The following is a 25,999-nucleotide window of genomic DNA, read 5'->3' as shown; positions in this document are numbered from 1 at the left end:
ATTATAAAATGAATCAACCACACAATGACATGGTTAACAGGGATATTATTGAAGACTATTGGTTACGTGTTTGCAATAGATCAAGGAAGCTATAAAACAGCGAGAGAAGATTGGATTTCTTGTGATGGATCAAAGCAGTTATGAATGTCAAGGTTCTAATAAAGCAATACGCTTTGCGAGTGGTCTCTGATTCGAATCTCAATCCATGCATGTCTGTCACTGCATTTACTGACCATCAGCTTCTCGTATGGGAAGAGGATCTTTAAATTTTATTAAGTGTTTGAAATCATTGAAACCCCAGCAAAATAGTTAATCTTTTAATTTTCGGTTTTTGATTGAATACATGTCTGGAACTACAAAAAATATATTGTCATTATCACCATTGCGAATTTCTCTCAAATATTTAGTGCTTCTTTATTCGCAGCAAAAAATTGATTATCATCCCACCGAAAGCCAGGCGGTAATTTGCCCTACTATTTTTTAATCATTTACGATGTTTTTTCCTTACTTTTATTCTTTCTTTTTTTCAATTCTCTTTTCTGATTTCTTAAAACTGAAAAGGTATTTTCTGTTCGCTCTGATTCACAAACAATTACCTTTGGCTGCGGCTTACTACTGGGCTTTCCTTCGGATTATACTTAGCAACCGATTTTGATCGCCTTGCTTGGAACAACGTCCAGTGACAGCGAGCCAATTCAAACGCTGCTCGCTCCGTTCGATTCCTGGAAACAACGAGCTAACCTCTCTCTCTCTCTCTCTCTCTCTCTCTCTCTCTGCCTTCGTAGGCTTCCACTCGTCGTCATCCTCTGACCTCTCGTCTTCGGCAAGTCTGCGTTCGTGGGGGTTGAAACGAAAGGCCTTGTAGTTTGTGTGGGTTGAAAGGGGAAATGGATATCGTCTCTTCCTCTGTCTTCGTTTATCCCTCTTGCTCTGCTCAAGGATTTTCTTTTCCTCGTTACGATTTCTGTGTTATGTTTCTGCGTTTCGCCAACTGTTGTCTGTTTTGCAATCCCATTCATTTTCGAATGTTACTTGGATATGGCTGAATCAAGCGTGTCACCGGATTGCTACTTGTAGACCCCTTAGTGTCTAGTGATTGCTCTCGAGGCTGGAACTGACAATCAATCTTTTCAGGTATTCTGATGGCGAGACGTTTTCTATGCTTGGTCTCTATCTTGTTCTTCATGTACCCTTTCTTTAGCAGCCACGCCTTTGCGAAGTCACCCCTCCGGCGCCCCATCACGGTATCAATTCTTTCTTTTGCAAGTTTTTTCTTTAACTTTCACATTGCATTATCTTTGTTTTCGATGGAAATCTGTCCGACGATGGAATGATTTATGATTACCAATTCAGGATCAGGAGATACGGACCAGAAAGGATGAATGCTATACAGATATCCAAAGGTTAGAGGAATGATTTCTAAACCATCTGGGTGTCAATTCATTAAACGTAAAGATTTTGGTATATTACATTATGGATTTTTCTGGATATTTTTCCTTGCTGTCATGGTATGTGGATGAAATAAACTGGACGCGTTCATATTCATTACTGCAAATATATGCTGCATCCCACTAGATAAGACGGCCTTCTCTTATATAATTGACGTCTGAAACTAGAAGCAGTTTAAAGTATGCAAACTGATAACTGTACCAAACGACCTCCCCAATATCGAGTACATGACAAAGTTATTTATACATTTTTCTGGAGTGAAGTATTTGTGACTCATTAACTTGCTGGATTGTGCTTCGTTTCTGAGAAGTGGGCTTTGGGGACTACATTGCAAATCTTCAAAGATAATGAAAGAGAATTGTGCTTTGCGCTGTCTTTCTCCAGTTTGCTATTCACTTGTCTATGAAGGTGACCCTGTGAGTATAGTTCTTGCAATAAAAAGTCCCGATTCACTTTTTTCTTCATGAAGAGTGCTTAATATTGGTGTTATCTGTATGCTTTTCTTCTAAATCAGCTCGAAGAAGGAGAGATAGATTATATTCGAAGCCAGGAGTATAAGTACTGCTTACACAAGTAAGTTTTCCTTTTCCTTTTTCCTTTCTAACCCTACACTTGTTCCATTTCAAGATCTCTTACTTATTGGCAAGCTTCCTGTTAATTGTTACTGTACTTAGAGTCTAGCAAAAGAAATTTCTTATTGGCACATTAACTGTTAGGATTTCCAGGCTGCATGCTTTCTTGTGAATCATGATATGAGAGACCAGGATGTTTTTGTAAATATCAAGCTTCATAAGTGATGCAGAAAAAATAGTACTCTAGTAGCATGTTTCTGGTATAGAAGTACATGTATATATGCTATAACCATCAATGCGAAGGTCCCACACATTACTGATCACAAGTATCAGTAACCAAAATAAAGTGATTTTTCTGCTGGTAGCAAAACTGGTTGGGTACTAACTGCAGTTAATCATTAGAATAGACCAGCATGTCCCTATAAATGTCATGCTCTGAATATCATGCAAAAAAATGTTAGTGTATTTGACGGCGTGGTTGTATAAAAGTGAAAGCATCGTGCTAAAGACATCAATTTGAAGGTGGCTCTCGCATTACTGATTGCAAGGATCAGTAACCACACTAAAGTGAGTTTTTCTGTTCATAGCAAGACTGATCAATCATTAATTATAGTTAATTATTCAAAGTGCTTACCTACTTAAAAGCATTCTAAATTGATAAAATAGTCGACAATGTGTTGCATGTGTAATTGAAATGTTCTGTTCTAGTTCTTATATAGTGTTTGATACCTGGAACACGTTGTTTTTGAACACATGTTCCAGGAACAAGTGTTCCAAGGAACACAAATTTCTTGTCGAGGAGGACAAGGTATGGTAATGTGCAATGTTTGTTCACTGGACTCATGGACATGTCTAACTTGTCTGCCATTAGTTTGGAACTTTGGACCACAGAACAGACATGTTGAGTTCATGTTTTGCATCACTTTCTCTTCTCACACGTGCACTTTCTGGTAGCTTTCTTGAATAATAATGAACAAGAAGATGAATAATATGAATTGCTAAGTTCATACAAATAGAGGATTAAGAAGAGAGCTGACTTTTAAAAGAAAAAGTTAGAAACAAGCAAATTTTTTGCTGATTATAGTTTGAAGGAAGCAATTGTGCGGGCTTGAAATCAACTCTGAAACTCAAAACCCTTCACAGCACTTTGGCTGGGGTGAGTCTCCATGTCATGGGCCTGGAGTTCTCCCCTCCCAAAGTCCAGAGTCTCAGAAACCTTCTCCAGGTTCAAAATCATAGACATTTTGAGTAATATGTCATGGCAGAGAAGTCACGCAGGTCTCCTTGTCTTGCTGCATGCTTACCGACTAACTAACCTCTTCTAAAACACGATCCCCAGTCTCTTCACAATGAAATCAATCACCAAGTGCACAAATCGATTGTAGTCATTGCTTGTTATTGTGGGCTACTTGCATGTGGCATTGGTCTCTACCGCATGAAACAGGTTCTGGACCCATGGATCATTGTTCTAGTTCTCTACTAATGGTAGCAACACTGTCTAAGCCTGGTTAGAGGCACAGCGCCACAGAGGTAGCCACCGGCTACCTTAGTTCAGTTGTTTGCAAGATAAACCCTTGAAACACATACACCGCTGCCCTAATTTCTCTCTTAGGGTTAATCACTCTCAGAAGGAAGTTCACCACTGAATACTGTGCTAACCCCCATAGCCCCCGACCTCTGGCCCAAGACCTGGTGACTATCAATTACTCTTCCCCTTGAGAAACTCCTTGTCATCAAGGTGTGAACATAGAGAATGGCTGCTGACTGAGAAGAATTCTCCCTTGTTTGCCTGATGGCCTCCTTACTAACATCAGTTCTGCCCCTTGATGAACTTGTATAAAGACAACCCTTTTGTACCCCATTCTCTATGACAGGTTTTGGAACTGTCACGTGTGAGAGCGCCAGACGCCAGAACTTCACGGCAATCAGCACCCGACAGAGCAGCACCTGGACAACAACGGCAGGGTCGGGCGTCGGGCTGGGCGACGACAGCAGGGCAAGGTCGGGCGACGCGTTTCACGTATATAAATGGAAAAGAAATGGTTTCATAATGAATCAATACACAGGCTTCCAAGCTGAGGACAACGGAGCAAAAGCTAGACGACAACAGCAAAGTCGGGCGTCGGGCTGGACGGCTTCGGGCGTCGGGCTGGACGGCTTCGGGCGACGGGAGATGGTTAACGGCAGCGACCCTCCATCGGAACTCCACTGTGGCAAAGAGGGGAGACGAAGGATCTTCACCCAAAGAATGACAAGGGATCCTCTGTCCAATCTGAACAGTGACGATGCAATCCTTCCTCCAACTCGAGCACGGTAGAAAAATCAGAACCAAGTTAGCTCTGATACCATGTAGAAATGGTAAAAGCGAGTAGAACAATGAACACACACGTATGTAACGTAGAAAACCCCTCAGCTAGAGGGAAAAACCACAGATGAGGAGGACTGGTGCTCACTAGCAACTAGACACTCTCTTTCATAAACTTTCATTCACTCTGAAAAGAGGGATTACAAGGGTATAAATAGAACCCAACAACATTGCAAAGTGGATTGGGTCCAAACCCAAACCCGCAACAACCAAACCCGTCAACAGTGGACATGAAGAATCACACCTTCTTTAAGTTCCTCCTCCTTCCTATCTATAGACCCTATTGACATATGTGGTATTTGGGTCTCTTATTTGGGTCTGGATATGAACTCGATCCAGTGTGTGGTTATGACTCCATTTAACCTGTGTAAACCCTAATTCTCAGTGTGCATGATAATTCAAGAGAGAGTGTTTGGCAGCTAGTGGGCACAGTCCTTCTCACCGGTGGTTTTTTCCCTCTAGTTGAGGGGTTTTCCACGGTACATCCGTGTGTTCATCTTTCAATTTGCTTTTACCATTTCTACATGGTATCAGAGCCCGTGACTAGTTTGTGAAATTTTTTGTCGGCCGTGAAGTTCCGGCCCTGACCTTTCCATCGCTAGACGCCCTTCATCATCCGTAGCTGGTCCTTCATCGTCTGACGCTGTTCCGATATCCAGCGTCGCCCAGCATTTACCGTCAACCAGATCCCCCCGTTGTCGCCGCCGCTGCCCTTCCTCCGCCGCCGCCCTGTATTGCCCATCGTTCGTGTGTCCTCAGTCATCGTCAAGCTTCTGTCGTTGCCTGAGCGCCGCCAGCTCTACCGCTGCTCTCATCCCGTCTCCGTCCTTGGTTGGCTGGGGCTGAATTTTGGTCGTGGAGGAGTTCTTTCCTGGGCGATCCTGTCTGAGTATTTGTTGGAATGAGATCTACCACAAAGTCCTTCAGATTTGAGCTGTAACTTCCGCCCATTTTTGGGTTTTTTCGGCAGGTGTGAGAACTTTGTCGTCCGTAGCTCTCTCAGGTCGAGAGTTGGCGTGAGAACAACTCTTTTTTGGGCAATTCTACAGCTCATCACCTGGCTGTGCTTGTTTTGTCATGGAGCTCCCTATCGGCCGCTACTCTGTTGTCGCCGCTCGCTCCACTGTGTTGCTGGCTCACTGTCCTTGTTCAGCAATAACTGGCCACTGTTAAGCTGTTCTTTCGCTGCTTTGATGGACCTCTGTGATGGCGGATTCTCATATGGGAGAGTGGATTATTGACAGTGGTGCTACCCACCACATGACTAGCGATCCTAAGGTATTTCATGGGTATAAGCTTTCGTCAGGAAAGGAACGTGTGTCTCTTGCCGATGGTTCCTCTATTTCTGTAGCTGGAAAATGGAGTCTCTCACTTTTGAACAAGTTCTTAGCTCACAATGCTCTACATGTTCCTCATCTTCCCTTGAACCTCTTGTCGGTTAGCAAGATTACAAAAGAGTTGAATTGCGAACTTATTTTTTTTGTTGATCGGTGTGTTCTGTAGGACTTGGTGATAGGGAATAGGATTGAGATTGGTTTAGTTTCTGAGGGGCTATATCGTTTACCCATGCATACTGCTAGAGCTCTCTTGATGGCTACCAGCAAGACAAAGAAGAGTAGAGAGGACTCCCTTCAGTTGGTTATGCATTGGCATGAACGCCTTGGACACCTTCCTTTTGGAATTCTTAGACAGTTGTTTCTTGATTTATGTTCTAGGTTAGATATGACTATGGTGTCTTGTGATGTCTGTCACCTGGCTAAACATATTAGGGCGTCATACCTTGTTTCTATCCATCGTTTTAATGAGGTGTTTGCCTTGATTCACTCTAATGTGTGGGGGCCTTCGGGAATTCCTTCTTGTCATGGTTTTCAGTATTTTATCACCTTTATAGATGATTGTTTTCGTAACACCGTTGTTTACTTGCTGGAAGACCGTAGTGAAGTTCCTACTATCATAGAGACTTTCATTGCTTATGTGGAAACTCAATATGGAGCATCTATTAAGACCTTTCGGTCTGACAATGCTCGTGAATATACATGTCAGTCTGTTGATAGTTTCTTTCGAAAAAAATAAATTGTTCATGAGACTTCATGTAGTTATACTCCTCCTCAAAATGGAGTTGTTGAACAAAAGAATCGCCAGTTGCTGAATATGACTCGGGCTCTTCTTTTTCAACGTCATATTCCAAAAAGGTATTGGGGGATGCTATGTTGACCGGTGCATATCTAATCAACCGTATGCCTAGTCGTGTATTGAATGGGCAAACTCCTCATTCTATGTTATCGAGGAGTCGTGAACCTTTCTCTCTTCCACCTAGAGTTTTTGGTTGTGTCTGTTTTATTCACAATCACAGTCCTAATATTAAAAAGCTTGATCCAAGGTCGATTAAGGGCATATTTCTAATTATTCTCTCACTCAAAAAGGGTACAAGTATCGAGATCCTTCCACTGGTCGTGCCTATGTCACCAAAGATGTCACCTCCCTGAAACATGCTCAAAGTGATCCCAAGTGGACTCATGCTATGCAATAAGGGATGGAAGCCTTGAGCAGAAACCGGACATGGGAAGTGGTAGAGATCCTTGAAGCGGCTCATCTGGTTGGATCCAAGTGGATCTACACCATTAAGTACAAACCAGATGGGAATGTTGAGAGGTACAAAGCTCACCTGGTTGCCAAGGGGTTTAGTCAGAAATATGGGATTGACTACTTAGAGACGTTTGCTCTTGTTGCGAAGATGAAGACTGTTAGAGTTATTATTTCTCTAGCAGTGTTAAAGGAGAGGAAGATGTGCCAACTTGACGTTAAGAATGCTTTTCTCAACGGAGATCTTGAAGGAGAAGTGTATATGTGTATGCCCCTAGGATACGAGAAACCGAGAAAATGCTGTAAACTGAAGAAAGCTTTGTATGGGCTCAAGCAGTCTCCTCGAGCATGGTTTGAACGTCTTAGACTTGTAATGAGAAAACATGGTTACAATCAAGGAAACGGAGATCATACTCTGTTTGTAAAGAGGAAGGAGGGTAAGGTTACCCTTTTGTTAGTCTATGTTGATGATATGATTGTTACAGGTGATGTTGAAGATGAGATAACAAGATTAAAGGGTTTACTGGCTGCTGAATTTGATCTCAATGACCTTGGTAAACTAAGATATTTTCTTGGTATTGAAATTGCTAGATCAGGTACGACCCTTGTGCTAAATCAAAGAAAGTATACTCAGGATTTACTGAAGGAGACAGGAAAACTAGGGTGTAGACCGGCTTCTACTCCTCTAGATGTTGGACACAAACTCAGTATTAAGGATGGAGAACCTTTTTGTGAAGAAGCTAAGGGAAGATATCAACGTTTAGTGGGAAGATTGATCTACCTCACTCTGACTAGACCTGATATCACATTTGCCGTAAATGTAATGAGTCAGTTTATGCACGCCCCTACAGATACTCACTTGAAGGCTATCGACAGAATCTTGTGTTACTTGAAGAGGAATCCTGGCAAGGGACTTCTATATGTGAAGCAAGGGCCTATTGAGATCGAAGGGTATTGAGATGCAGGCTGGGCAAGCTGTATTGATACTAGAAGATCTACTTCAGGGTACTGCGTCTACTTGGGGGGAAATCTTGTTGTTTAGAGAAGCAAGAGGCAAGATGTTTGTTCCCGCTCAAGTGCAGAGGCTGAATATAGGGTGTTTCTACTGGAGTGTCAGAATTACTGTGGCTGAAAGTATTGCTGACTGATATTGGAATAGAGACTGAAGGACCTATGAAGATGTACTGTAATAACAAGTCTGCAATTAATCTGGCCAACAACCCTGTGTTACATGACCGAACAAAGCATGTCGAGATTGACTGTCACTTCATCCGAGAGAGAATTAATGTCAGAGAGTTGATTCTACTATATATGAAGTCTGAAGACCAAACCAATGTTGTAAAACGCGTATCGTAAGCCGTATCGGTCAGGCTTTAAGATACGTCGTATCGTAACGTATCGTAACCGTATCGTAAATTTTTTTAAAAAATTATTAATAAATCAGAAAAAATTTAAAAAATATTCGGAAAATTCATAAAAAAATCAAAAAAAATTAAAAAAAATAAATTGTTCATAGAAAACATGTTTGAGATAATGATAGACTTATTATTGCTATAAACTTACGCGTTCATCATTCATAAACATCAAAATTCATAACAATAATACAATATCATTCAACAAAGCATAAGGCCATAAGCCATAAAGTCATAAAACATTCAATCAAGTGTTCAACAACCATAGATTCATAACTCTTAAGTTTTTGTTACAGATAAAATGAAAGCACTCTTGACTTGACTCTCATTCATAATTCATCATTCATAATCTTCATCATCTTCATCTTCATCTTCTTCTTCTTCTTCATCGTCAAGAATTGGAAGATCTTCACCAACATATTCAGCACCAGCACCAGCAGTAGTAGACTCTCCTTCATCAACAAAGCCTTCTGTTGCTTCAGCTTCAAGGTTGAAGCATTCAAGATCTTCATCATCAAATATTGTAGTTGGTTCTTCTTCAATCCATGGCTCTAGATCGTCAAAATTTTCCAAGCTGATAGGATCGAACTGAGATGTGTGCTTCCTTGCTAATGATTTTTCTAATTCTCTACATTAAATAAGAGAAAATTTGTTAGTATATAATTTCATATAAATATATTGTACAAAAAATGTAAACATTAATTAAGCTATATGCCTATATTACCTTTGTTTCAACCTCATATTATATCGAACAAAGACAAGGTCATTCAACCTTTTATGTTCGAGCCTATTCCTTTTTTTGCTATGGATATGTTGGAACACACTCCAGTTCCTTTCGCATCCACTAGCACTGCATGTCTGGCTGAGGACTTTGACTGCAAAACGTGCTAGGTTTGGACAATCAAACCCATACCTATTCCACCACAAATCTAAACAAAAATATAACAAATCAATGTGAAAATTTTAAAAGAATCAAATGTAACAAATGCAAAGTAAATTAAAAATTTCTATGTATTTACCTGGACGCATCGTTGTCCTGGCTCGAACGGCGGCAGGTAGTCCCATGTTCCGAAAACAACTATCATATAGATCCAACTCATTGTGCACAGCATCTTGTTCTGTAGAATCTTCCACTAACACATTAATACAATCTAACAAACCATGCATGACTTCTCTGTCCTTCTTAAATGTAGGAGAAAATCTAATTGCAGGATTTAGATAATAAGCTGTTGCATGAAGAGGTTGATGAAGCTGTCCAGTCCACCTTTTATGTATAATCTTCCATATGGGCATATATAACTTTTTCTTCTCCTTTAAGTTGTCTCGAATTACCTCTTTTGCTTTGTCCGTAGCCTCATATAAGTACCCTATGGAAGGTCTGTCCTCGCTGTCAGCCAACCTGAGAACCTTAACTAATGGAACACAAACCTTCAATAGCTTCATACATGATTCCCAAAATACGTTATTGAATATAATATCCACAACTAAAGAAGCATTTCTTTTATGAGCATGTGGATATGCAGCCCATTCTTCACTAGCAAACATCTGTCTCAAAGGAGTTCTTTGTTTCACCACACTCTGCACAGTCAATACATTTGTGGCAAATCTAGTTTGTGCAGGTCGTATTAATTCAACTCCTTTTGTAAATTTTCTCATCAAACTCAATACATATGCATGATTATAGATAAATTTTGTTACCTCTTGACATTGGTCAATGGCTGATTTCATATCATGCATCTCATTAAGATCTTGAAGCATTAGATTAACACAATGAGTGGCACATGGACTCCAATAAAATGTTCTATACTTTTGAAATAACAAATCTCCTGCAGCTCTATAATTTGCAGCATTATTTGTAATAAACTGTACAATGTTTGCAGGTCCAACTTCTTGTACGACATTATCAAAAACATTGAATAAAATCTCAGCAGTCTTAGGAACATCAGACAAGTCAAGAGATTTCAAGAACATTGTACCTTTAGGGCAATAAACAAGAAAATTTACAAGTGTTCTTGACCTTGTATCAGTCCAACCATCTGACATAATGGAGCAACCTGTTTCCTTCCAACATAATTTCAACTCATCGCAATGCTCAGACACTTCTTTGACTGTATCCTGAAGAATTTTGCCCCTCAACTGATGATATGATGGCATTTTGAATCCGGGGCCTATAGAAGCAATTGCATCTGCCATGGCTTGGAATTGAAAAGAATTAGCTGCATTAAATGGAATACATGCATCATAAAACCATTTCCCTACCTGCTTTTGTGCATGATATAGCATATCTTTAGATGTCATAGCAGCATGAATCTGCGGCTGACCACTTGGGCTGGTATATGAAGGGAAAAAACTCTTAATAGAGCCAACACTAGACCTACCAGTAGGAACTCTACCACTAGGTGGTCGCATACCACGCCTGGCCCTAATATCTGTTGTGCCTCTTCTCTTCCTTCCCGTTAGGCCAGATCGACCTCCTTCATACATAATCTCTTTTCCTCTACGATCTCTACCTCTTGAGGTCTCCAAATCTGTTCTTAGACTGCTACTGTCTTCATCATCACATTCATAAGCTTCTTCCTCTTCTTCTTCATCTTCCAAAGGTACATTATAGCCTACATCTGCATCTTCAATTTCTTTTTGTATTCTCTTTTGATGTAAAACATGAAGCATATCTAAACATTGTTGACGCACAAATGGAGGCAAAGGTTTGTTTGGTCCTCCAACATAAGGAGACGCATCTTTGGAGGTCCCTGCCAAATGGTGTTTCATTCTAATAATCCCTCCTGAAAATGTATTCTCACAGAAGCCATATTTGAGTTTCAAACTGTTATTCTCCTTCACCCTTTCGTACCATTGCCATGTAGGATCCATATCTTCAAAAAAAAAAAGCGAAATCCTATGGTAAACTTAATGAAAAACACTCAAAGTCTTCCAATCTACGATTATACGGTAAAAAATTAAGAATACATGGTAAGAACATGAGATTTCATACCTTACGAAGAAGAAATGTCTGAAATGAAGAAAACTCCTTTCCTTCCCACGAAAATCAAGCACCCACGCACAAATCGACCACTTAATCTTCGATTTGACGATGAAAATCAAGTTTTTCACGGTGAAAATGAACGATCGCCCTCCCTCACAGCACTATCCAAGCGTTTGAAATGAAGAACGGAAGAAAAATTTCAAAAAGAAGCCGAATAATTAGGTCTCGGGCCCCCTTTTGCGTTTTTAGCCCGTATCGTACGATACGAGGTGTATCGCCCCGTATCGTACGATACAGGCCCTGTATCGTACAATACGTGCGATACAGGGCCGATACACTCCCTTTTTACGATATGGGGGGTGTATCATACCGTTTTTTTCAAACGAGACGATACGTATCGTACGATACGTCGTATCGTACGATACGTACAACATTGGACCAAACTGCTGATGTTCTGACTAAAGCCTTACTTGTGGCTTCGTTTGAGAGAAATGTATTCAAGTTGGGCATGTTTGATATGTATGTTCAATTTGAGGGGGAGTGTTGACATATGTGGTATTTGGGTCTCTTATATGGGTCTGGATCTGGACCCAATCCAGTGTGTGGTTATGTCCCTACTTAACCTGTGTAAACCCTAATTTTCAGTGTGTGAATGTCCAGAGAGAGAGTGTCTGGCGGCTAGTGGGCACCAGTCCTCCTCACCTGTGGTTTTTTCCCTCTAGTTGAGGGGTTTTCCACGTTACATCCATGTGTTCTTTCTATCTGCTTTTACCGTTTTTACAGACCCTATACCATTCAACCTCGATTTTTTATTTATAACCTCCAAATCTTTGACAAAGGTCAACATGCATAATCTAAACACTATCTGGATCTTCAAAAGCTCACATAACATGGAAAATGCCATGGCATGAATATGAGAGAAAATTGTTACCTAAACGGTTAAGTGTTAAGTCAAGGTTTGGTTTCTGGGTCGAGTCAGACCCAAACCCGATCCATTTAGCATATGGGCGGTAGCAAACTTGTAATTTATTTGATTTTTTTGTGTATTTTATTTGTAACTTTAAGTGTGATTAGTTTTAAGTAATGAATGGGGCGGGTGCTAACCCTAAGGCCCTTGTTTTCTTCTCTCTCTCTTCTCGTGCAGACTTCGTCTCTCCTCTTCCTCTCATGTCTTCTTCTAGATCTCATCTGATGGTGATTTAACAAAATCTTACATAAACATCACTCTTGATGAGCATCTTGTATCCATCCTATTAGATTGTGAATTTTCAAGAATACAAACACCTCACTCTGGCTTCTAAATTTTGGGCCCCCAACTGATGCCTATCCCGAGGTGAGACAGGGCATCCTTCTTCACTAGCTTTGTTGGCATTTTATTGAGCATAAGATCTTCAAGGGAATCGAAGTCGATGATGGTGTTACAGGCTATGTCTCATGGGTGCTTTTAAATGGCTCTAGTGTTGGTGCTGGTGCTTCTCCATCACAGTACATTCAGTTCAGTTAACTGAACCGGGTCAAAACTGATCATTTTAAATGTGCACATACCTAAATTTTCTTTAATACAAAAAGTTTATATATAAATATAAATAAATAAGGCTACAAAACAGTTAAATAACTATGTAACAAATGATGTATATACATATATACACATACATACATATACATCCTTGGCGCACCCGCACCTATACTTTTTTGAAAAATTGCTGCATGTGCACCCACACCAGCACCTGCACACCACACTCAGGTGACATAGGTTACAAGAGGAGATCGGTAACATGGGCATCGACGACCACCTGAATGCTTACACTTCAAGGGAGCATACAACATACTTCGCAAAATTGTTGAATGAGGATGTGCTTCTGTATTGATATCCTGGCAGACATTCTTTAAAATAGGTGCTTCATAGGGTCAATTGGCAACGAGATGTTGGTGCCGTTTCAAGACAGATGAAACGAACAACACGGTGCATTACCCAACCTCTATACAAGCGTCCACCTCCCCTTTCTTGGTGCTCCTTAGCATAAAGGACACAGTAACAAAGCAATCCCCAGCCAATGGAATCCTTACCCAAGGAATTTGGGGCTTCCGCCTCGGAAGGTCCCACAAATCTTGTTGGTCTTCCATTCATATGTGGGGCATTTATAGATATTATGGAAGGCTCTTGTGTACATCGAATTTACAATTGTGGTGGAATGGTTGTGCAGCCTTTGGAGGGTTGAATGAACACTCCATGGTTGTCAACAAGGTCTAGATGACTATTCCCTTAGGAATGGGTCGTGGTGGAGGGTAGTTGTCAATGGAACGATCATCCTCATCACTATTGTTGTTCTTAGGAATGGCACCTTTTGTCCAGTTTGTAGCTGGAGAACTGCCATCAGCAGCAACCACTACTTTGTTGCCTTCTGCATCGTCTTGTATCCGGTGTGTAGCATTGCTCTTTGGGTTAGCATGGTCCTTGTTAAGCACCTTCACCAGCAGTTCTTTAAGGGACTGTTGCTCCACCTGAATCAGCTGCATCTTGATACTTTATAGAAACTGAATATTCCGAAAAAAATACACTTTCATGTTGAATTATCGAATCATAACATTGGTAGAAGCAGAAACATACCTTAATCCATCTCGATTAAAGCAGCAGCAAATTATTCTGAAACCCTCTACGTAGCATGTGGTTTCTTTCAGATGGGGAAGAGAAAGAGAAAACTCTGGATAATTCTTTTTCCTCTATGTATGACCTAGAGGACCACTACCTTTTATATTGAAACTAATTTTGGATTTAACCGATCACATAATCCAAAATTACATACTGGTATCAACACATATAAAAACTACCTCACAACATATGAGATGGTTAAATATTCATCTTAATTGATCACTTTATGTTTTCCTTTCCCCCCCGGCCTCTCACTTCCTTTCATTCTTCCTTCATACTGTCACTTGAATGAAGACACCCAATAGGCCCGACTTTTCCCAAAAGCCCACCACCAGCCAAAAGCGGTCATATACAACTCAAAGTCGATTAGAAGATTTTTTTCTCAGTTAACACAATATCTGAAATTACTAATGACATATACAGACCCAATGTTGTAAAAAGTGTATCGTAAGCCGTATTTCTGGCTTTAAGATACGCTGTATCGTAAAATATCATAACGTATCATAATTGTATCTTTTTTTTTAAATAATCAGAAAAAATGTAAAAAATTCTCAAAAAATAATAAAAAATCAATAAAAATTACCGTATCGTACTTGTATCGTGTCGTATCGTAACCGTATCGTACGATACGGTGCTCGTATCGTAAATGTATCGGGGGGTGTATCGTATCATATTTTATGTTCGATACGATATTTTGTATCGTACGATACGTACAACACTGTACAGACCCACATAATGATTCTAACAATCTCCAACTTAGGCCAAATAGGCCATTACACAATAGTATATTATAGAAAAACTGTATGAGCTCAATCCTCCATCTTATCATATGTCATTTCTACCAATTTCGTCCATGATTATATTAACATAAAATCAAAGTGGTATTTGCTATATTTAGAATCGCTAAACCCATCAATGATCACAAATGCTAATATAATCAATGACATAGATGGATATCTAATATGAGAACTGCTGCAATATAATCATAACATGTATATTTTGAACTAGTCCTACTTTAGTTTCTTGTTGAGATAAAAAATATGCACATGAAGATAGAATGGAGCCAAAGAACTTTCAATTGTTTTTTGCAGAAACTGTAATGTGTCTATTACATATGAGCAATCAAAAATACAAACTCTCACAAAATCAACATATCATCAAGTGATAAAACACCCATGCAAGCAACATGGTCGTGAAAAACCTGGAGTGCTAAACCCTTAGTGGGGTGGATCTGCAATTGTGGAGTTTGTTTCAATGTGCTCTATAAACACCTGACCATCTTGTATCATTTTTTTATCAAACTTGATATGTTTCAATTTTGATAAATTGCTTCTGTTATTAGAATATTGCACTTCTAAATTATTGTCGCAAAATGACCTTGGTGGCCTTTCAACACCATTCACAATGTGCATCCTCATAACAAAATTTTGTTGTCATAATGCATGATTGTATGCTTCATAACAAACTATGAATTCTAAAGCCATGATGGAAATAGCTATTAGTGTCTGCTTAATACTTTTCCTTGATATAACTCTTTTAGCGAATAGATACACATAACCCGAATTGGTTCTACGACTGCCGGAATCTAAATATCCAATGACCTCCAACTGATCTGACTTCTTATATATGAGCATGAAATCCTTTGTTCTTTGTAAGTATGACATTACCCTTTGGCTGCTCTCCAATGACCCATACCTTGATTACTTAGATATCTACTCAACATCGCAACTATATGCAATATGTAGATGAGTACAAATCTAAGATACATCAGACTGCCCACAACACATGCATAGAAATTTTTTTTCCATCTCTTTAGATTCAACTTCATTCCTAGGGCATTGACTAAGACTAAACTTATCTCCTTTGGCAATAGGGTATCTTCTGTCTTACCATCTTTCATGTCAATATCTTTGAAGCACCTTAGCAGTGTAGACCTTTTGTGATAATTTAAGAATATCTCAAGAATGACTCCAAAATATCTAGATCCAACAAAAAGTCTTACATCAAACTTTATTGATAGAAATCTCTTGGTTTCATATTGCAAGCCGACATCATTGCTTACAAGCAGAATGTCAACAATATATAAAACCAGGAAGACAAATTTATCTCAACTAAACTTATGGTATACACATTCAACAGCAATATCAGTCTCAAAGATAAATGAAACCACAGCTTGATGAAATTTGTGATGCCACTAACTGGAAGCTTGCATTAATACATAGCTGGATTTATTAAATTTGTAAACCATTTTCTTTGCATTTCTTGAAGTAAAGTTTTATAGTTGCAGCATATATATCGTTTCATTAATATCGTCATTGAGAAATATTGTTTTAACATCTATCTGATGTAACTCTAAATCAAAATGAGCCACCAGTGTCATAATAATCCTAAAAGAGTTGACAAAATGGGAGAGTAAGTTTTTGTATAATCAATGCATTCTTTTTGAGTAAAACCATTTGTCACACGACGTGCTTTATACTTTTTGATGTTACCTAATAAATCCCTTTTGGTTTCAAATATCCATTTGCAACTAATGGATTTCACACCTTCAAGGAATAGGATAATGTCTCACACGTCATTATTCATCATGGACTTAATTTCCTCAGTCATGGCATCTATCCACTTCTAAGATTTGGAATTTTGTATTGTGTTGACGAATCTTGATGTATGGGTCTGGGTCTGGACCCGATCCAGTGAGTCCTGGTTTAGGCATACTTATACCATTGTAAACCCTAATCCTGCATGTTAATGAAGTTTTCTAAGAGAGAGAGAGTCTGGCGGCTAGTGGGCACCAGATCTCCTCACCCGTGGTTTTTTCCCTCTAGTTGAGGGTTTTCCACGTTACATCTGTGTTCGATCTTCGTTTCTTGTGCGTCTATTATTTCTACATGGTATCAAAGCCGACGAGTTTGGAAAATTTTTTGGGGTTGTGAAGTTTCAACCCTAACCTCTCTATCACTCACTGCTGCCGCCGCTATTATTGCTGCCCTCTGCTCCTCCGGCACTGCCTGATCTCTTGCCTGACGCTGTTGCTTCCACCCAACGGAGTCGCCTCCCACGTTCTGCCCGACATTGCCACTTCCGTCGCTGCTGTTTGCGCTGGACTGCCTTGGCGACGCTCGCAGAGGCTCCCTGTCGCTGATCGTCATCCGGCTATCGCTGCCTTCATCTGTCTATCTGTCGTCGCTTGGTTCGCGATCATGGCAGCGTCTTCCTCTTCGGCTGTCAGCACTGATCAGACTGAAATCAGGGCTTATAGAACTAAGAATGTTCCGGTTCAGGTTACTACCATCCGTCTTACCAAGGAAAACTATCTTAAGTGGTCTGCCGCCATCACTATGGGTAGAGCTGGTTGAAGCCGTATTGCCTATGTGAATGAGAGTAAGGTTGAACCTGCTGCAAATAGTATGGCTTGGGATACTTGGTTTATTGAGGACAACCAAGTAAAAATGTGGATTGTTAATTCTGTATCCTCGAACATTCAACCTCTCATTCTTCGTAAGAAGATTGCGAGAGATATGTGGATTATTTTGGAACAGATGTATGGTCAAAAGAAGAGAAAAGCTCGTGTGTATCAACTAATGAAGGACTTGTGTGCTCTTCGACAAGGAGATCTCTCGGTCACTGATTTCTACGCCGCATTAAAATCTAAGTGGGAGGATCTTGACTACCATTCTGATGATATCTGGAGTTGTCCTCAAGACCAGATGCATTATATGACCAAGGAGTGGGAGAATAGGATATTCCTTTTCTTAGCCGGACTGAACGATGAATTCGAAAATATAAGGAGTCAGATTCTTAACTCTGAAGAATCATTCAGTATTGAAGATGTTTATTCCTGTGTTGAAGCTGAAGAGCAAAGGCGGCTGGTCATAAATGGGAGAAAGGGGGATCACATGTCTCACAATGAACGGTTAGCCTTCGTTAGCCGTGCCTCTATGGGAACTGCCTGTTCCTCCCGTAAATGTACTAACTGCAAAAATCTAGGTCACACTATGGAGTTTTGTTGGGACCTGCATTCAGAGAAGAAGAATAGTAAGGGGAGGTCTTCTGGTGGGAAGAAGCCTGTTTTGAATGCAATGAACCCTAGTGACGGTAAAGTTTTTATTTCTGTGGAACAGATTCGTGAGTTGCGAGCATATTTGAGCCAGATTGATGTTGGTCAGGCAGACATGTCAGATGAGGTGAAGGTCAATCAGGCACTGGCTGTTTCGGGTAAAAAAGGTACTTCTTGCATGGGGGAGTGGATTGTTGATAGCGGTGCCACTCATCATATGACTGGCAACCCCAAACTCTTTCATGACTACAAGCTATCCTCAGGAAAGGAACGTGTATCCCTTGCCGATGGTTCCTTTACATCTGTGGCAGGAAAAGGGAGTCTTTCTTTGTTGAACAATTTTTTAGTGCATGGAGCCTTGCATGTTCCCCATCTTCCCTTAAATCTTTTAACTGTTAGCAAGATTACCAAGGAACTGAAATGTGAACTTATATTTTCTGAAAAACGTTGTGTTTTGCAGGACTTGGTGACAGGGAAGAAGATTGGGATTGGTTTGGTGTTTGATGGTTTGTATCGGCTTCCTATACGCGTTGCCACAGCTCTTATGTCAGCAGTTAGCAGGACAGAGAAGAAGAAGGAAGAGTGTCGTCAGTTATTTTTGTATTGGCATGAATGCCTTGGTCATCTCCCTTTTGCAATTTTGAAACAATTGTTCCATGAATTATGTTCCAGTTTGAACATTTCCATGTTAACTTGTGATGTGTGTCAGTTTGCGAAACATGTTAGAGTTTCATATCCAATTTCAAATAGTCGTGCTGATAAAGCTTTCTCCTTGATTCATTCTAATGTGTGGGGGCCCTCAGGCATTCATTCTCGTGGTGGTTTTCAATATTTTATGACTTTCATAGATGACTATTCCAGGTGTACTTTTGTTTATATATTGAAAGACCATAGCGAAGTGCCTCATATTATAGAAACCTTCATCCTCCTAGTGGAAAACCAATATGGTGGGTCTGTCAAGACATTTCGGTCCGATAATGCTCGTGAGTATATGTGTCTCACTGTCGAGGAATTCCTTCGAAAGAGGGGGATTGTTCATGAGACATCATGTAGTTATACACCCCCTCAAAATAGAGTTGCTGAGAGGAAAAACCGTCAGTTACTTAATGTCACAAGAGCTTTATTGTTCCAAAAAAATCTTCGAAAATATTATTGGGGAGATGCAGTTATTACTAGTGTCTATTTGATTAATCGCATGCCTAGTCGAGTGCTAAATGGTCGTACACCCTACTCCATCCTTCCAGGGAGTAGCCAACCTTTTCACCTTCCTCCTCGTGTCTTTGGATAATTGGATGTGTGTGTTTCATTCATGACCACAGCCCAAATGTGAAAAAACTTGACCCCAAATCAGTAAGGGAATATTTATTGGGTATTCTCCTACTCAAAAGGGGTATAAATGTCTAGATCCCACCACTGGTCGAGTTCACATTACCAAGGATGTCACATTCTTGGAACATGTGTCTTATTTTGGTGAGAATTCTATTCAGGGGTAGAAGTCAATGTCTAAGGAAGAGCATTCTCCAAGTCAGGAAATTCAGTTTATAGATTTTTTGGAATACAGGCGCGAAGAAAATCTATCTGTTGAGGTGCTTGGAAAAGAAGAAGATGAGACGTCTATTGAGGTACATGAACAGGAAAAGGAGGGAGAGTGTTCTATGGAGACAGAAAGAGAATGCAATCGTCTGTTTGGGCAGGTGTATTCTAGGAGAAGATTTTGTACTGACAAAGTGATTGATGGGGAGAAGTCCACTCAGAATCCCAATCCTACTTCTTTCATGGATGACCCAAGTCATGCTCAGAAGCAACCTGTTGAGAGAGATAGTCAAACAGAAAATGAAAAAGAGGATGTTCTCATTGCCCTGAGAAAAGGTGTCAGGTCATGTACTCAACACCCTATTGGTAACTTTGTGTCTTACTCTAGATTGAGCACTGACTACAAATGTTTTGTATCTTCCTTACTTTAGATTGAGCACTGACTACAAATGTTTTGTATCCTCCTTGTCTGTGTCTGTGATTCCCAGGAATGTTACAGAGGCTCAGAGTGACCCCAAGTGGACTCATGCTATGCAAGAAGAGATGGAAGCCTTAGACAGAAATCAGACATGGGAAGTGGTAGAGATTCCTGAAGCAACTCATTTGGTTGGGTCAAAGTGGGTCTACACCATTAAGTACAAACCAGATGGGAATGTTGAGAGGTACAAAGCACGTCTGGTGGTCAAGGATTCAGTCAGAAATATGGGATCGACTACTTAGAGATGTTTGCTCCTGTCGCGAAGATGAAGATCGTTAGAGTTATTATTTCTTTAGCGGTGTTGAAGGGTTGGGAGATGTGCCAACTCGATGTTAAAAATGTTTTTCTCAACGGAGATCTCGAAGAAGAAGTGTATATATATGTGTATGCCCCCAGGTTTTGAGAGACTTGGAAAATGTTGTAAACTAAAGAAGGCCTTGTATGGGCTCAAAAAGTCTCCCCGAGCATGGTTTGAATGTCTCAGACTTGTTATGAAAAAGCATGGCTACAAACAAGGAAATAGAGATTATACCCTGTTTATAAAGAGGATGGAGGGTAAAGTTAAAAAACTGTTGGTCTATGTTGATGATCTGATTGTTACAGGTGATGATGAAAAAGAAATAGCAAGATTAAATGGTTTACTATCTGCTGAATTTGTTCTGAAGGACCTTGGTAAGCTAAAGTATTTCCTTGGTATTGAAATTGCCAGATCAGGTACGACTCTTGTGCTTAATCAAATGAAGTATACCTTGGATCTACTGAAGGAGACAGGAAAACTGGGATGCAGACCAGCTTCTACTCCTCTAGATGTTGGGCACAAACTCGGTAGCAAGGATGGAGAACCTTTGTGTGAAGGAGCTAAAGGGAGATATCAATGTCTAGTTGGTAGATTGATATATCTCACTCTGACTAGACCGGATATCACATTTGCTGTAAATGTGATGAGCCAGTTTATGCATGCACTTACGGATGTGCACTTGAAGGCTGTAGATAGAATCCTGTGTTACTTGAAGAGAATCCCGGCAAAGGACTTCTATATGTGAAACAAAGGTCTATTGAATTGAAGGGTATTCTGATGCAAACTGGGTAGACTGTGTTGACACCAAAAGATCTACTTCAGGGTACTGTGTCTACTTGGAGGGAAATCTAGTTGTTTGGAGAAGCAAGAGACAAGATGTTTGTTCCCGTTCAAGTGCAGAGGCTGAATATAGAGTTGTTGCTACTAGAGTATCAGAGTTGTTATGGCTAAAGATCTTGCTGACTAATATTGGGATAGAGACTGAAGGGCCTATGAAGATGTATTGTGATAACAAGTCTGCAATTAACTTGGCTAACAATCCAATGCTTCATGATCGAACAAAACATGTTGAGATTGACCGTCACTTCATCAGAGAAAGAATTGATGTCAGGGAGTTAACATTACCATACATGAAGTCTGAAGATCAAACTGCTGATATTCTGACTAAAGCTTTACATGTAACTCCATTTGAGAGAAATGTATCCAAGTTGGGCATGTTTGGTATGTATGCCCAACTTGAGGGGGAGTGTTGACGGATCTTGATGTATGGGTTCGGGTCTGGACCCGATCCAGTGAGTCCTGGTTTGGGCATACTTATACCATTGTAAACCCTAATCTTGCATGTTAATGAAGTTTTCTAAGAGATTGAGAGTCTGGCGGTTAGTGGGCACCAGATCTCCTCACCCGTGGTTTTTTCTCTCTAGTTGCGGGTTTTCCACGTTACATCTATGTTCGATCTTCGTTTCTTGTGCGTCTATTATTTCTACATATTGGTTGTTGGAAGTTGATAGGTTCATTTTCCATTAAGCTTGTGTCAACCTCATGTTCATGGAAATAGACAACATAATCATGTGAAATTGTGCTTCTCCTTTCACCTCATGTTCATGGAAATAGACAACATAATCATCTGAAATTGTGCTTCTCCTTTCTCTAGTGGATCTCCTTAATGACACATCTACTTGACTTTCTTGAGGCTTTTGAGGTTGTTTTTCAGTGGTTTGAACAAAAATATCATCGTTATTACCTTCATCCGAATTTGTTAATGGGACATTATCAAGAATAAAGATCCCACTACTGCCTGCAAGATCTATATGAAGATATTCATGTTCATCTTCAAAGGCAATGTTTCTAACCTTATCACATTTGCCAATCTCAACATCTTCAAAGAAATGGAGTTTCCCCAATGCTCTACTTCACCATCTCTTGCTGTTCTCTTGCTATTCTGTGTAAGTTGCTGAGCTTAAATAAACCAGCAGTGTGGTTAATGGGCTCTGATACTAGTTGATGGCCACTGGCTTCCCTGATTCAGCTGTTTACAAGAGAAACCCCTGTAACTCATACACACTGCCATAATTTTTATGGGCTAATCCCTCCCCAAGGCCAATACGGCACTGATTCCCCAATTACAGCTCCCGACCTTATTTATAGTCATATTGGCTTGGTCCAATGGACCTGGCCTGTGGCCCAAAACTGAGTGGCTATCACACAGTTGCAACCAGTTGCTACATGCTTGAATTTAAAACATGCTTGAAAGCATTACTCCTCTCACCTGGATGAGCATGATTTCAACTTTCCCTGCCTGCTGGTGCTGGGAATAATAAGACAATTTCAAAGGCATCAAGAACTTCTGAAATAAAAAAGCAATTGATACCAATAACTGGCATACATGTTCATAAATTACATGCAGAACGCTGCCAGGCAAAACTTGATGGCATTATGTTTTGGGAGCACATTTTACATTCTTACTAACCTCTGAATAAAATTAAAACACATATGACCTTGCTATAACTAGTTGACGTTAGATGCAGAGCCATGAAATCAACTACTATCTAGAACTTGCAGTCAGGTATCAACGAGCACCTAATATGCTCCCAAAAGTTTGTTATCCGTTTGCTTTTCAGGTCAAACAACATTCAGGTTGCTTCTGCACCTTTTGGCACTACCAGGTTTCAATAGCCCTTTGCTGAAAATAGGAACTTAAGTATTTTAATTTGGTAATGTTGGTCACTCACCAGCTTGAATCAGGTTCCTTTGTGGCTTCAATCATCAGGACTTGGTAGGTAGACTGCATTTTCTGCTGTGGAAATGGCACATCATGTTTCATCCACTATGAGTCTATAAAGCAACATAAAGTTATAGTCTGGGTTCCAACAGCTTAGCAAAGATACACGAGAGAGAGTACCCATCAATTATAGAGAAAACATCCAAAAGTGAGCAGTTGCCAGCATATAAAATATGTTTACTCACTTATGTAAGGAGTAAAAAAGCAATATGTATACGGATCTATAACTTTAAAGCACAGATGTATACAAGTGGGCCTTATATTTGAAACCATTTGAAATCGTGGAAGAAAAAAATGTTGCCGGAAAAAAAAGTGAACCAGGATAGATGTGCAGACACCAATAAAAGACAGGAATGTAACAGGATAAAATAGAAGCCCTTTGTTCAACTACTCACTTTAGAATATGAAAACCAATAGTAAGGCTCCTAAAGGACGTTTCCAGTAAGAAACGGTATGTTCAGAACTAGTAAAAGCACACTCACTTTGTGACAAGCCAAGATAAAGTTGAAACATTGAAGTTTCTTGTTGCTCTACGTTGGAGGGGAAGTTCCTGTAGTCTTGGCTGCATAAACATTAACGTAAAATGTCAGCAAATTCCCTTCTAGTTTAATTTCAAAGATTGAATATGAAGTTTGCAATCTTTAATGATTAACCTAAAACTAGACGACAACAAGACAATGCTCTGACAGTGGGGATTTATGCAGCGATACCCAATACAATACTTTCTGCCATGTATAAAGCTGTATAGTCTTAATATGCTTTCAATTAGTTTTTAAGCTACCCTTGCAACACGTCCAAGTGGTATATTAGTATTGATTCATTGGGTAATTGGTAAAATATTTTCTGTTCATTTGTTCATTATGTCAGACCTGAAAAAATTACATAGTAGTGTGGTGTTATTGCCCCTGTCAATTTGTCTAGTAAGTCCATCTGTTATTTGTTTTCCCCGTTCTGATTTTCTGCCGTATGTTGTTCACTGTTCTCCTTCCAAAATGTGTTTTTAAACTATTATTAAAAGGTACGTTGGAGTAATACAAAGCCACTTCACTGGTTAAGTGAGCCAGAGTCAAGGTAGGTGATGTAGGTCATAATTGAAACAGGTCCTGATTTGACATAGCTCCATTAAACTCTATAATATGCTCTGTTCCCATTGTCGTCTGCATCTCTCTCTGTTATTCCTTATTGTCCTCACAGTAAAATACTCCTTTTAGATCTGTCAGAATCAGAGTGTTCAGTACCTACTTTCAATCAGATACTGTCTATCATCAGCAATCATTTCTTTTCTGATCATGCACTTCAATGAAGTTGATCCAAGTTTGTTGAACTGCTATTGCTTTATAACTAGATGTCAGCAAGTAGGGAATACTGTTGGAATAGTGAGAGAGGAAGTCCCTTGGTAACGTGGGTTCCTCGTAATTCAGGCAAAGGATATTGGTAGAGGATTCATTTTCTCATGTTCCTTCATAAGTTGGATACTTAGTAATCTGAGTTTTTCAGCTGTGGTCAGTCACATGGAAGATGAGGTGTGGAAAATGAACAATGAAACTATTTTAGTTGCAGAAATTGCAGGGAGACGACGATGACAAGGATAAGGAGAAAAAGGTTTATTTATCCTTGGCTTCTTTTCCCTAACGTGTGACAGGGAAACTTGGATTTAGTATTGATATTTGATACTTAGGCATGTAGAAATAGTATATAACTTAACGTGTTTTGTGCAAGGTTTAACAACAAACATTATTCTGTGCAAGTGCATCCATATCTAAGAAGGCAATACTATGACATGCTGACATTTCCTGTAGGTATTCTCAATTTGCGTCAAGATTAAACCATTTTCACTGGGATAATCTGCAACCAATGCTATACCTGGAAACTCTTGTATTCTACTTGGGAGTTAGTATATGCACGTGCAAATATAAAGCATTTGATTTTCATGCACATACATGGAAAACATGTACATGTCACTAACGTTGCCAAGATTTGAAAATACTCTAGAAACTGAAAAATTGTCTAAACTCTGAAGTGTCGCATTGCCTCAGGGATTTGCTTGTTTTTCTAATTTTCATTTGAAGAAGCTGTTATTCAATTTCTTTTTTTTTTTTTTAGCTTTTTTGGTTCCTGAAATTTTAGTTACCTTTAATATTCTTATATTACATGTTACTGAGAAAAAATACGAAAATTTGTACTACCATGGTTTTCCTTGTAGCTTCATGAAGACTATGAGGTCCCCGAAGAAAATTTTATGAACGGGACACCATTTAATCTGATTCTCTCTGCCGACAGATAGAGAAAGAAGTGCTTACATGCATCTACATAGGCCAAATTCGATATGCCACAATACTGATAAAGTATAGGATACCGTAAAGTGTGTGAATCTGTTAGCCTTTCATGTAAGTAAATTTATTCAAATCATTAGGCTGGTGTTTGTTATGTGAATCTGATAATCGAAGTGCACAGATGTTTATTAAGAATCTATGTGCAACTCTTGGTGATAACCGGTATTTAGTGGTATTGATCTGACTTTCTGCGTTGCCTTTGCAGACTTTCGTTGGGAGAGAGCTTGGATGGTGTCAAGGGTTCCTTTAATTATTAGTGTCTTCCTGCAGCAATTTGGTGTTTATAAAAGCTGTGAATTCTAGAGTATTGCTAAAAGCTTGATCATTGTAAACACGATCTCTTTTCTGAAGGAAATGTAACATAAGTTGCCTTCGTGTGACCAAGACAGTTCAGAAACAATGTAATGCGACTTAAAGCGCTCTAAGAAGTTTAGAACAGCCTTCTCTTGGACTACGCGATAATCTCAAGCCTTAACTAAAGGTAAAGATCACTCTTCCTCTTTA

The 25,999-nt window shown here is 39.7% G+C and overlaps 1 protein-coding gene across 4 annotated transcripts; it reads left to right on the top strand.

Annotated features, from left to right (window-relative positions):
* Nucleotides 1-579: 579 nt before the first annotated feature.
* LOC116265795 (uncharacterized) lies at nt 580-25,999 on the top strand. 4 transcript variants are annotated; one of them, XR_004175200.2, is made up of 7 exons: nt 597-870; nt 1,135-1,244; nt 1,354-1,403; nt 1,760-1,865; nt 1,964-2,022; nt 25,366-25,549; nt 25,701-25,999. XR_004175200.2 is itself a non-coding variant. In XM_031646734.2 (6 exons), exons 2-6 carry the CDS (start codon nt 1,143-1,145, stop codon nt 25,750-25,752), a joined length of 369 nt encoding a protein of 122 aa, XP_031502594.1. In that variant the 5' UTR covers nt 580-735; nt 1,135-1,142; the 3' UTR covers nt 25,753-25,999. The 4 variants fall into 4 exon arrangements, 3 of the variants coding, with proteins under 3 accessions (XP_031502594.1, XP_031502595.1, XP_031502593.1); XM_031646734.2 differs by lacking the exon at nt 25,366-25,549 and having other exon boundaries at nt 580-735; XM_031646735.2 differs by lacking the exons at nt 25,366-25,549; nt 25,701-25,999 and adding an exon at nt 18,532-18,707 and having other exon boundaries at nt 600-870.

The sequence above is a fragment of the Nymphaea colorata genome, chromosome 12, assembly GCF_008831285.2.
Source record: "Nymphaea colorata isolate Beijing-Zhang1983 chromosome 12, ASM883128v2, whole genome shotgun sequence".
NCBI classification, from domain to species: Eukaryota; Viridiplantae; Streptophyta; class Magnoliopsida; order Nymphaeales; family Nymphaeaceae; genus Nymphaea; species Nymphaea colorata.
This window is presented reverse-complemented; position numbering and strand designations above follow the sequence as displayed.